The following is a 14,095-nucleotide window of genomic DNA, read 5'->3' as shown; positions in this document are numbered from 1 at the left end:
AGGCCTTTGTAAACAGACCCTCCCCAGCCTTCCTGTAGGCCCCCCTCAGGGACTGGAAGGCCGCTATGAGGTCTCCCCGGAGCCTCCTTTTCTCCAAGCTGAACAACCCCAGCTCCCTCAGTCTGTCCTCGTAGGAGAGGTGCTCCAGCCCCCTGATCATTTTGGTGGCCCTCCTCTGGACCCGGCCAGAGACTTTGGGGTCTCCTACTCTCCACACAGCTAATCAATCCTCTGAATTGTAGCCTTTGCCGTAATTTTTGAAACGCATACCTAATGCCGCCACGCAAAAGCATCGGAATTACTCTCAGTGAATAACGAGCTCAGCTTCTCAAAGATTAAAGAGCCTTGCTTCAATTAAGAAAGATGCGTCTATCTTTGCCATTGGGAAGTGGAATATTCTGCCATGAGTCACGCATAATGAATCATGAGAAAACAGCAGTTATTCACCTTATCTCAGCATATTTCATTTTTCAGTCAAATGCTGATTTTGCATTTGAAGGACCACTACCCCTAATGTTACTCATCTGTTATGACATGATAACAAATATTTTCTCGTGAGAGAAACTTGCAAATAGTATACAGATCCCAGCACAGCTGGAATTTTCCTAAAAATGAATGTATTTTAACCAACACTGCCAGTTTCCTTCCAAGTAGCCTGAAATTGAATAGTTAACGCAATGGTCACATAGGGAGTCTCGATACCCCAAAATACTTCGTGCTCAGCTTTCAGCGCACAAAGCCATGAAAATCTTCTGCAATAGGGAAGGAATTATAACTGGCCACCAGCCATTCAAAACCTTGAACGTTGGAGAGTGTACGGTGACCCACCAAAGGAATTGCAGGAACATATCTGGCAAAACACATTTCAAAGCCTCCTATATAACATGCTATTCTGGATTTATTCACACTGAGCTCATAATCCTGATACCATAGCGGTAACAGCATACTAAGAACCAAGAGAAAAGCTACCAACAAAACCATTTTGACTTGAGGATAATCAAATCCAAGAAGTATCCCCCGCAATACTCTCACACCTACTTCTCTCTCTCCAACATCTCTGAGCTTTTCCCAAGCCTAAAAACAGGCTACCTGGTCCAGGCTAAAAGTTATATCCAGAGTATGATGCAGTAATATCTGTATTATATTAACTTTCTTCATAATAAATTAGATAGCTTGAAGTCATCAAATCATTAACTTAGAATTGTGACTCTTTTTGGACAAGGATCATGTTGGAGCATTTGCATCTATTGCTGGGTACTCAGGTAAAACAGATCTAAGAATAACAGCAAATAAGGAAGATAGCAGACACACAGTTCCTCCAGCAGGACACCATCCTCCTCCTCCAGCAGGACACCATCCTCCTCCTCCAGCCACTCAATCCCGACCCACGCTGCAGCTGATGGTGCTTTCAGCAGTGCCAATAAAACTCCTTCAGCCGGCTTTGAGAAAGCATCTGTAACCACCCCCTTCCTGTGCTTGCTCAGAGGCCCCCGATGTCCCTAAGGAAACCAGCCCCCTTTACCACACCAGTTCATCAGGAAAAGATATCGCGGTCCCGCCGTGTGGTTTACACGACAGCTCTGAGAAAACAGAACTGGGAAAACTGGCAGTAAATTTAGTGAGGATGGACAGGACTGCCATGAAGATGGCCTGTCCCTTTCGATGAATCACTTAAAAAAAATACCAACCCAAAATTGGGACCTCTGAATAGCGAAGTCACAAAACCAGCAATACACACTGCATATATAAGTTGGGACACTGGTGAAGAGGAGGAAAGGAAAAGGGAGATAATTTGAAGAAGGGCTGTGACAAAGAGTAGCCAAAATAAAGTCTCTCCATGGACAACTCCACTGCAATTCCTTAATTGCGTTCTGGCAACTCCTTACTGCTGAAGCAGACAGAGCAGATGCATTATGTGCCTTGGCATCTGTCATCTATAATTTACTAAATAAGTAAAAAAAAAATCAGGCTATGTTATGAAAAACTAAACAGTGAACATTTGGATTCTCTTAGAAGGACTGTCAACCTCCTGAAAAGGATTTGGAAAAAAAAAAAGAAAAAGAAACAAAACACAAACTGAGAACACATTGCAGATACTTTTCTAAAAAGCATACAACCACAAGACAAAAAAAAAAAACAACACCCAAACAACTAAACCCTGAAATAAGGAGAGCAATACTCAGAAAAATGACCAGTTACAATCAAGCACACCTCCACATTAGTCCTGCTAACTGAGGCAGACCCACATCAAGAAAAACAACAAACTGAAAGCTCTTCTCCGAGCTGCTGGTTAATAACAGCCTCTCCAGCAGGGATTTGAACACGGTTAAAATCCTGGCCGTGCCTCCATTGCAATTCCCCTCACTCAACAGAAGGGCAGGGAAACTCAGCCTTCTCAGAATTAAAGTCAGCAGAACTGGGCCAGGACACCATCCTAAGAACGACAGCTTATATATAATAAAAGTTCTTCGGTCACAGCTGTAGCCCGATGAAACACGCTTGTATGACTTCAGCTCTCTGGGAGGCTTGAAAAGAGACTCTCCCTCCTCTCAGTCTTCACTTCTCGGAACAATTTTAGCTACAGCAGCAGAGGGCCCCCAGCATCACCCCCTCCCGCCCCTACACCCCGCTGGCAGGCAGCAGGGGTCATGATTTTCACCACCTTCCTTGCAAGCGGAGCTATCGACAGGAGACTTTGCAGCCCAGATCCAGCCTCCGGAGTTGCTTTGTTTGCTGGCCGTAACATCCGTTTCGCAATCACCTCTCCTTTTCACTTGAACCTGGGAAGAAGCAGCCTTGGTCTTCCTTAATTAAGTGGTCAAGCACTGCTTAAATTATGAAAATAACAGAAAATAGTCTCTCAAATTTGGCAAGAGATCTGGATGTCAGATTAAAGTCCTTGTAGAACGATTATATTATGAACTCTATACCCAATGCTCTTTTTTATTCCTAGCTCCATTTCCATTGCCTTTTAAGCTCACTGGAAGTCAAAATAAACAATTTTCTTGACAAAGGCCACAGATAAAAATCACTTAGGAGCTATCTCCACCGAGATTTCATCTCAAGCTTCCAGTGCTCTACCTCCTAGAAACAGGGTACTCTTCACTAAAAACACATACCAACTTTGTTAGGTGCTGAGTCTGCTCTCCCACCACCACCTGCTGGAGAGCACGACCGTAATTCCCTGACCAATTCCCGATGCCTGAAATTCCTCTCTTGCCCGAAATCACTGCAACGGTTGCATCTTCGTTGAAAAAGCCATAGCAAAGCTACAGATTCTGGTACCGCACACTGGAAACCGGGCTAAGGGGACAGCAAGCCCAGGAAGGAAAAAGCACGGCCACAGAGTAAGCTCTTCAGAGCGGCAAGTGCAGCAAAAATTTTACTTTTTAATGAAAGTTTCCTTTCTAAGGGGAAAAAAAAAAAAAAAAAAAAAAGCTTGAAATGCTCCCTTTTAGAAAGTATTGTTTGAAGGCTGGTATAAAGGTTATAAATTTGTAATTAATATCGATTGCCTCCAGACAGTATTCCTCTGTTGCTCAGCCCCTTTCTAACCTTCATTGACTGAAAGAAGACGCTTATATTACAGTATTCCCCGATTTGCAAGATTGATCCCCTCTGCACTACAGTCAGCATTGATTCAGCACAGCACAAATTGTTTTTCTGATATATGCATTCCATAGCACTTTTACACAAATACCAGGTATTTAAAGTTCTCGCGAAACAACCGAGACATAACGTTCCTCGCCTACTTGTACTGCACTCGCATGGTAGAACCGTATTTGCACCCACTTGAGTGCTTTTTTCTAAATTATGTTGTACTCATATCGAATATAAACAAATCATATATATATATACACACGCTCATACACGCATACACAAGCATAAATCAAGTGTGCACTACCCACTGCATATGAAGAATTAACGGTTTGGATTTCTTTCACATCAAAAAAAAAACCTATATTAAAGTTTGTACTGCTTCTGTATCATTGGCAGTTTGGAGAGTATATGGAATAAGTAGTAATTAAATTCTTTCCAGATTAATTTTTGAGGGAAAAAACCTTAAAAGTAAGAGAGTTTGATGGGGAGAAAAAGGTGGAAAAAACAAAAAAAGGACCATATTGGAATAGTGTATTTTCTTCTGAAGCAAGTTATACTTGACAAAAATAATTAGAGCATTTATTCACGCTTTCATTTTAAATTCCACTTTTTTATTTTCTTTCTTTTTTTTTAAAAAAAGGAGGGAGAATAACATCACTGTCTAGAACCTTGGAAGAATAGGAAAGTGAGTCCTACCTACTTGATTTTGTTTCAGATTTCTGTAGAAAAATCCTGTTTGTTAAAGAGTTCCCAACTTCAGCACAATTAAATGAAATGCAGCTCTCCCATTTCATTTCCTAACTCCCAAACAGCGAAAATATGTAGAAACCTTGGGCAGGACTGAGTACTTCAAATTTTGATAAATTTTTACTCCAGCAATTTTTTCAAGGGTGGGGTTTTGTGGTGCTTTGTATTGAGAGGGATTTCTAGAGAAAGAAACAAAAGTTTCAAAACAGGTATTTTTTTCAGCAAAATGAAGGTTTTTAAAATGGTTTTTTTCATGCAGTTTCCTAAAATGGCTCTGCTTAGCCATTAATGTAATTTGTATTTAGCAGAAGACCACAGACAGACAGATTGCTGGACTGGACTCTTTCAGGGAAGAGCAAACCACTCTGCCTCTTTAATCACAGTGCTGCTAAAATTAAGAGCGTGGCAGTGGCATGGGAAAACGAACACAAAATAGAAAAAATATGACATTCCAAAAACACTGGTTGAACAAATTGTGTTGGCAAACTGAGAAGAGATCTGACACTCCCCCCCCACCCCAGGTAAAGCAGTCAGTAGGAGCATCCTTTGCTAAGCTCAAGAGTAACAGAGTAGGACAAACTGCACACCCAAATAGATTACTTAAATTTTGACATTAAGGGTTTGCCTACACAAAACAAACCTTCACAAAAAAACTTACTGCACACAGCAACACCCAAGATAGCCTCCTTATCCATCCCCTTGCAGGAAATCCACAGCTTTGTCCCTTCTGCTCCAGCAAACACCTGGAAGGAAGGACCCACTTGCTGCTCCTCTGGACCGAACACAGGCCATTACGTTCAATGTATTCTAACTTCACCAACTGGGGGCTGTTTAAATCTCTCAAAGTCATAGAATCATAGACTCATAGGATGGTCTGGGTTGGAAGGGACCTTAAAGACCATCCAGTCCCAACGCCCTGCCCTGGGCAGGGACACCTCCCACCAGACCACGTTGTTCAAAGCCCCCTCCAACCTGGCCTTGAACCCCTCCAGGGATGAGGCAGCCATGGCCACTCTCACAGGAAAGAATTTCTTCTTAATATCTAATCTAAATCTAACTCTTCATAGCAGATGGGCTCTAACCCTCCAATAATCTTTGTGGCTACCTCTGGACCCACTCCAACAGGTCCATGTCCTTCTGATGCTGGTGCTCCCCATGGTGTGGCACTTGCTCATGGGAAGAGAACTTTGCCTTCCAGTGGTATGAACTCATTCAATGGTGCAAATCTGCCAAGCAGCTCAGAGTTCCTAAATTTACGAAGCTTCATACAATCATATATTTTTACAGCAGTTTTTAACTGAGGATAAAATCTTGCTTCACGTGTACCATTAAACATTTACTGTCTCAGCATTCCAACGTTTCTGTAAGAGTGAAAGCCATTGAAATACATTATTAATTTTGAAGGCATTAATTAAAAACACTCACTGACTTCAAAAGCATCTTTGAAACAAAAGAATCCTGAGCAGCGAGGCAGGATTTGTGGTATCTGATGTGACCGAGCTATAAAAGTTGACAGAAAAACCCAAAAGTGTCTTGTATTCGAAACTGAAACTACATTAAAAATAACACGGAACGCAGTTCAACTCACAGGCCCTTAAAAACGTCGATGAAAATGTCTAAATCCACTCACACCCTATTTACATTAGAGGAGTGCCGTAACTGCACAAAAATATGATCAGTTCTGGAAATTCAAGCACAACCTACCAACCACTACTGACTCTGCCATCAGATGCTATTCAACATCTTTGTCGGAGACATGGACAGTGGAACTGAGTGCACCCTCAGCAAGTTTGCCAAAGACACCAAGCTCAGTGGCTTGGTCGACACACTGGAGGGAAGGGATGCCATCCAGAGGGACTTGGACAGGCTGGAGAGGTGGGTCGCGCAAACCGCCTGAAGTTCAACCAGGCCAAGTGCAGGGTCCTGCACCTGGGACGTGGCAATCCCAGGCACATGTACAGGTTGGGCGGAGAATGGCTGGAGGGCAGCCCTGAGGAGAAGGACTTGGGGGTGTTGGTGGATGAGAAGCTCAACATGAGCCGGCAGTGCGCACTGGCAGCCCAGAAAGCCAACTGCATCCTGGGCTGCATCAAGAGAAGTGTGGCCAGCAGGTCGCGGGAGGTGATTCTACCCCTCTACTCTGCGCTCGTGAGACCCCACCTGGAATACCGTGTCCAGCTTTGGAGTCCTCAACACAGGAAGGACATGGACCTGTTGGAACGGGCCCAGCGGAGGGCCACGAAGATGATCAGAGGGATGGAGCACCTCCCCTATGGAGACAGGCTGAGAGAGCTGGGGTTGTTCAGCCTGGAGAAGAGAAGGCTCCGGGGAGACCTCATAGCAGCCTTCCAATATCTGAAGGGAGCCTACAGGAGAGCCGGAGAGGGACTCTTTGTCAGGAAGTGTAGTGACAGGACAAGGGGTAATGGTTTTAAATTGGAAGAGGGGAGATTTAGATTAGATATTAGGAGGAAATTCTTTCCTGTGAGGGTGGTGAAGCACTGGAACAAGTTGCCCAGGGAAGCTGTGGCTGCCCCATCCCTGGAGGTGTTCAAGGCCAGGCTGGATGGGGCTTTGAGCAACCTGCTCTAGTGGAGGTGTCCCTGCCCATGGCAGGGGGGTTGGAACTGGATGATCTTTAAGGTCCCTTCCCACTCTAACCATTCTATGATTCTAGGCAAAGAATATGTTCATTAAAATAAAGGTCTGTTGTGCTAATGACGTAATCAATGGAAGGGACACTATGTGATGAAAGGAAAGCAAACAAACCTGACAGTTTTCATAGTGCTGGAGGGTTTTTTTATTGGTTGGTTGGGTTTGGTTTTTTTAGGATACTTAAAAATGAAAATTAGTACAGTGATTATTCCTAAATTGTTACTGGACTTGCTATTTTTCCCCTCTTCAAAGTATCACCATTCCAGTATCCAACTGCCACGTACAAGCCATTTTAACTCTTTTCAACAGCCTTTGCTGATCACTCCAATGCTAGGATGTACCACTTTGTTTTAAAAGTCTACACAGAGACTTAGAATAGGGAAACTTTTCTACGCAGAAAGCTTGTATAAATAAAGAACTGAATCTGATCATTTTCATATGCTGCCAGGCTTTGGATGGATAAATGTTTCCAAAGAGCTGGCGCCTCTGTTTTGGGTAGGAGCGGGTGGAATATTGCAGGATTCCCCTTCCTTCCCCGACCGAAGCAGAATCTGGTCTCTATTAAAGGCATTTTAGCTGTAATTCTACTGTCTGAAACATCCTGATTTCATACAGTGTTGCAATTTCTAAAACAATCGTTAACACTGATGAGATCCTGTTCCAGGTCTGGCAATTCTGAGTTTTACTGTCCATGCCAAGTTTTGCAAGAAAGAAAAAAAACTAAGTTTTAGTAATGATGAAAGGTGTATAGAGATAGAATCATTGAATTGTTCGGGTTGGAAGGGACCTTAAAGACCATCCAGTCCCACCCCCCTGCCCTGGGCAGGGACACCTCCCACTAGACCAGGTTGCTCAAAGCCCCATCCAACTTGGCCTTGAACCCCTTCCCTTGACCCATTCCAACAGGTCCATGCCCTTCCTGTGTTGAGGACTCCAGAGCTGGACACAGTACTCCAGGTGGGGTCTCCCCAGAGCGGAGTACAGGGGCAGAAGGGCAGAATCACCTCCCTGGACCTGCTGGGCACACTGCTTTTGTTACAGCCCAGGACGCAGTTGGCTTTCTGGGCTGCCAGTGCATGTTGCAGACTCATGTTGAGCTTCTCATCCACCAACACCCCCAAGTCCTTCTCCTCCAGGGCTGCTCTCCAGCCATTCTCCACCCGACCTGTATTTGTGCCTGGGATTGCCATGACCAGGTGCAGGACCCTGCACTTGGCTTGGTTGAACTCCATGATGTTCACGCAGTCTCCAGCCTGTCCAGGTCCCTCTGGCATCCCTTCCCTTCAGCATGCCAACTGCACCACACATCTTGGTGTCATCAGCAGGCTTGCTGAGGGTGCACTCAATCCCACTGTCCATGTCTCTGACAAAGATGTTAAACCGCACTGGTCCCAGTACTGATCCCTGAGGAATGCCACTCGTCACTGTCTTCCACTTGGACATTGAGCCGTCGACCACAACCCTTTGAGTGTGGCCATCCAGCTAGATCCTGATCCACCGAGTGGTCCACCCATCAAATCCGTGTCTCTCCAGTTTAGAGACCAGGATGTCATGCGGGACAGTGTAAAATGCTTTCTGTAAGTCCAGGTAGATGACATCTGTTGGTCTCCCCTTGTCTACCAATGCTGTAGCGCATTAGTAGAAGGCCACCAAATTTGTCAGGCATGACTTGCCCTCTGTGAAGCCATGTTGGCTGTCACCAATCACCTCCTCGTTTTCCATCTGCCTTAGCAGTGATTCCAGGAGAATCTACTCCATGAGCTTGCCAGGCACAGAGGTGAGACTGACCAGCCTGTAGCTCCCCACGTCTTCCTTTTTTCCCTTTTTGAAAATGGGGGTTATGTTTCCCCTTTTGCAGTCAGCAGGAACTTCAGTGGACTGTCACGACTTCTCAAATATAATGGAAAGTGGCTTGGCAACTTCATCTGCCAGCTCCCTCAGGACCTGTGGATGAATTTCATTGGGTCTCATGGACTTGTGTACCTTCAGGTTCCTTAGAAGATCTCAAACCTGGTCTCCTACAGTGTGCAGTTCTTCATTCTCATAGCCCCTGTTTTCACCTGGTCTTTCAACTCAGGTGGTGCGAGGAGTTGGCAGTGAAGACTGAGGCAAAAAGGTTGAGAACCTCAACCATCTCCTCGTCTGTTGTTACCAGTTTGCCATTCTTGCTTATCATGATGGGTATGCTTTAACTTTCCTTTTCTGATTAACATACCATATTTAAAAGATTACGCTGAGGGGATCTTCCTCTCTGTGTAGTGTAACATAGATAAAAATTCACTCTGCACATTTAGAACCCACCTTTTCTAGCTGCCCTGTAAAAACCTTCAGTGCCATGTCTGCAGTGCAACCAAGGACATTATTTGACCTATTGAAATTAGGCGAACAGTACACAATACAGTTTGGACTAATGTTTTTATAGCTGTCAGGAATGCAATCCTCAGAAGGGGACAATTGACAACCCACATTTCCAAGCTGACCAAGCATAAAAGCATTAGAAAATTCAATACAGGCCATAAATACAAACGTGGGAATGCACACTTCTGCGTTATTTTCTACTGAGAATTCTATATAATGATCATGAACACCTTATGTAAGTGCTTACTGATTAAAGTTCATTTGATTCTGCCTGAATGCTGCATTAGAATACAACTGAAGTGAAAGTCAGGGAAACAAGGAATGGTTTAGAAACTTAATTCCTCCTTAGGAATGAATGCATTGTGAGTCTGGCTCCCCTTTCCCCCCTGCCCTGCCCCAAAAGATCTTGATTTTTATGCAGTCCTAAGATCCAGAGTGCAAAAGCTGATCTGTAACCGTTCCAGAAATGTGGCCAGGACAACTTCCCCCAAAAACACAAATGAAAACCAAAAAACTGTAAAACCCAATTATAGAACTACAAGTAATTGAGGCAAAGATTTCTTGGTTATACCTATTAAACACATACAGTAAATTAAAAAACAAAGCATGCATAACAAAACATATCACAATCATTAAAAACTGTATCTGACATCACATAGATTTGAAGTACCTTTTGACAATGCTTTTGTTCTGCTTAAACATATTTCAAGTCAGTAATTTTTCCTTTTCTTCCTTTCTGTAGGTGATCTACACCAGTGCCATAAGAGCTGGGACAATGATTACTGTTATTTTAAGAAACAACGGGTACTGGCAGCTAATAAGGACATCATTTAATAACAACTGCCTGCTGCCTTATTAAAAGCAAGAGTTTTTTCAGAAGTTATTGAATCCTGCTCCTGCAGCTGGCCAGGGATGTTGCTTTTTTTCTCTCAGCGCCACAAGTTTTGATGCCTGTCATGATGTTCGATATTACATGAAGCTCACTGTTAATTGAAAGAGGTTTCGCGCATCCTAGCTGCAAATAGGTGTTTTCTACACTTGGAGGAAAGAATAAGTCCCACAGAACTCCAGAAGTTATTTCACAAAGCCTCATTTCTTTTTAACCTTCAGCATTCAGTAAGCACACGGCTGCTTCTCTGTAGTGACAGGAGTGGGGATGAAGGGCTCAGTAAAGGAAAATAAATCAAGAAAAGCTTGCAGTAAACCCAAGCTCAAGGACATAAGGCCAGGCTTAAAGTTCTGACTGTGTTGTTAAAATTAAGGCAGGCTGCCACAGATCTTCCTGAACAGCTTTAAGTTCATTCTACCTTCCTTTTGAACTGCACTTAGTAGCAGGTTCCAGCCACGCTGCGAGAGAGAGGGAATGGTTCAGGTAATCCAGCTGTTGCTTCAACAATCCAGTGGCAGGGAGGCCTCCATGGCAAGGATTTTACCTTTACTGCAGCTGACACCTGACAAAAGTCTGTCTAATCATCTCAATTATCCATAAGGATGCCAGAAGAAAAGTAGCTTAGCAAGAACAATAATCAAATGTGATCAATCTGCCGCTACTCAGGTTTTTAGGAAATTTGATTAGAGCAAAGCCAGGCTGTATTGATGAAGCAGGAAGTAGGAAACAGAGTTAGTAAGGGAAAGAAATTCAAAGTGTTTCTTTTTTCCCCCTATTCTCTGTCTGACCTACAGCCTGCCTTAACTTGCCAACTCTCCTTATATATTACTCATCCTCTTACAGCTCTTGCCTTTCTGACATCTCAGAGCAGCTGGTTTCCATTCCCTTTTCTGGCTCCTCTCTTCCTGATCCCAGTAATTTCTGCTCTCATCAAGAAAGAACAAGATTCAAGACTGTGGGGCCCTAAAGAAGCAAAGAACAAGACAGTGGGAACTGGGAACTACACCAGTGAAACAGAGGAGTAAGACTCCCCACCAGTAAGAAAAAGGTGAGAGGAAAATAAAGCTAGCCTGTACAAGAAAGCAGACTGTGGCATCTGATTAAATTCACTTGCAATGTCTCCCACAGTACGGGATAGCGAGCTACAAAATTACGTGCCCGCAGCTCTCAAAGCCTTTCCTGTGTTCACGAGAAATGGCATGGGACAAAAGATCCCTCTCTGCTATTAAAGTATCAGTTGAGAGAGCTACGGCAGCTCTGTGAACAAATGTATTGTTACAGCTTAAGTACCCACAGATAAGGCAATCTACAGAAAGGAAAAAAAGGATAAAATCAGAGAAGTCTTATCAAAATTGAAATTAATTTTATGAGAGTTAAAAATCAATGCATTTTGCAATTTTTATACGACAACATTGAACAGCAAACAGAAAATACACAACACTGTACAGACAGACAAATAAACAGAAACAATCTAAAGTTTTGGGAAAGTACTAACCAGTTACTGACAGCAGCTGTGAAACCCTCACCTCCATTTCCTCCCGGTGAGACCTGTCTCTATCCTCGAACTCACGAGTTCTTCGCCGAGCTTCTTCAAAGGCTTGTTGTGCCAATGCATCCTCCTGCTACCAAACCAGATGACACAGAGTGACACACAAGGCAACCCTCCTTTCTACCACATCACATTTCTTTTGGATATTAGGGATCACAAGTATGTCCCACAGAACCTGCCAGAACCCAGGTGAGTTCCCACAAATGCCAATACAGGTTTATGAAATAATACTCACCTTTATCGCTGCTGTACAGACAGCCAAAGCTGCAGCGCAGCTACTGCTAATATATATTTTCAAAGAACTGCTTTCCCAAAGTAGTTTAAAATGGTGCTGTTTTTCTAAAAGCTAGGAATTCTCAAAAATAACTTATATGAAAGAGGCACTACATTTTATTCTCCTTATAGAAGTCATTTTGAAGACAGGTAGATCTACATAGAGTTCACTAGCATCATTATGCAAATAATGGCAATTTAACCCTTTTCCATTTAAAAAAAAAAAAGTATTAAGTTACGAACCAAATAAATCTTCCATTTTATCAGAAGCTGCTGAAGGTGCAACAGTACCAATGTTCAGAGTCCTCATGTACCATTTAAATTATTTAAATTTAGATGCATAAGAAAGCACAAAGCACTTGTACACGTTCCCACCCAGTGCAGAAGAAACCTGCAGGTTTTCAACAGCCCCATTGTTTATTTTCAACAATGATTTATGCATGGGAATAGATTTAATAAGTTAAAAAAAAAAATCCTTCAAACAATATTTTCTATTAAGAAACGTTTTAAATAGTGCTATTAATATGGAAACTATTATTAATTGGTTTATAAGTTATTTCTCTTAAAGACACCTTTTAGCACATATTTTGCTCAGAATGAAAAGAGATGGCTCTGTGGCCCACCAGAATTTTAAAACATTCAGAATGGAGGAAAAAGGTCTGAAGAGGTTCCACGAAACAGTAAGGGATAAACTGTATTGGCTCCCCCCTCCTCATAATTCCTCAGCTATAATTACTACTAACTCTGCTCATGATTCCCCCCCTCCACAACTGTGATTTTCAAGTTGAAAGTTGTATTTAAAATAATAAAAAAAAAAAATCCTAACCTTGACTGTTAGAGGACATAAACATGTTGAGAGCCCAACTAAATTTTAATACAGCAAGGGATTGAGTGCATAAATTTTTTAATTTAAGATAAAGCATCCCTATTCTGAGAGAATGTTAAATTGCTTCTTTCGCCGTTGGCAGAGTCGTGCACCCTGAAGCTACTTTGTGAAATGATGTGAATGAGTGCCCCTCGTGGCCTAACACAGTTAAATACAAACATCTGTCAATCAATAACTCCGCACAGCCAGGTCCCCAGAAAGCTATGTTGAAAGGCAATGTTTAAAGCTGCCAATAAAACAACATTTTAACACTACCTATCTTTAAAGAGTAGAGTTTGGCCCATTTATAGCTATCTTAATGTTCATGCAATGCACAGCAACCAAGGTCAGACAGTGGAAAGTAAGTTTGTTCTTAATAATGCAGAAGGACAGAGACAAAATAGATAAGCTCGTCTCCAGGATGACTACAGAAAAGCTGCCTTATTTCTCATTTACAAAAGCTATGTATGTCTTTATTACCCCCTTTTATTTTAAACAGGCTTAAAAAAAAGCAGATTTTTTAAATAAAAGATTTTCCACATTTTATCATCATTTAAAGTGGTCATGAAAGAAAAGGCTAACATATAGCCTCAGCCAGAATACTTTAAAGAAATGGTCATAACCAAAAGGAACTAAGTTAGAAACTCATAGGAAAATAATCATTACGTTGATGTCCAGAATGAACACATGTTGACAGCTGAAACACTGGTTTACTCATGTCTGAGAAAGGGGGGAAAGAAGCATCAGAACTTTTTTTAAGTAAAAAAAAAAATAAAATGCTGCTCTACTCCTGGTGATGTGTTTTAACAGAAATGAACAAACATATCAGGAACTTGTACGACAGGAATTTAAAAGACTTTTTCAGGTGTCACTCAAATCCAGCAATTATAGCCTGGTGAATTCAGCTGTGAGACCCAATCATTTGTTTATTCATCTTAGTTTTAATCAATCAAAATGCTCCTGGTACGAATCTACTAAGAAACAGAAGAGAAAAAAAAAAAAAAAGAGAAAAGCTTAAACACACCCTCCATTTACATATGCCCCCCAACCAGCAGCCCGGTTGGAAAAGACTTTATGAGAACAACCATTTATAACTACCCAATCGAAACAGCAAGAATGCCCTGTCACAGAAGAGATACAGAAGTACCAAAGACAGAAA

General features: G+C 42.4%; 1 protein-coding gene across 4 annotated transcripts in view; it reads right to left on the bottom strand.

The window, feature by feature from the left end:
• The window catches only part of CBFB (core-binding factor subunit beta), a 47,250-nt gene that overhangs the window by 6,401 nt on the left and 26,754 nt on the right, over window positions 1–14,095 (bottom strand). For 3 of the 4 annotated variants that reach the window (XM_074152082.1, XM_074152085.1, XM_074152084.1), the window contains one exon: window positions 11,776–11,871. In XM_074152082.1, the coding sequence (XP_074008183.1) occupies window positions 11,776–11,871 (96 nt within the window). Of the gene's footprint in view, window positions 1–11,744; window positions 11,872–14,095 lie in introns of all 4 variants that reach the window. The other variant, XM_074152083.1, reaches the window with a different exon arrangement.

This window comes from Numenius arquata, chromosome 8 (assembly GCF_964106895.1).
Source record: "Numenius arquata chromosome 8, bNumArq3.hap1.1, whole genome shotgun sequence".
Classification (NCBI taxonomy): Eukaryota; Metazoa; Chordata; class Aves; order Charadriiformes; family Scolopacidae; genus Numenius; species Numenius arquata.
Note: the sequence above shows the minus strand (reverse complement) of the source record. Positions and strands in the feature narration are given on the sequence as shown.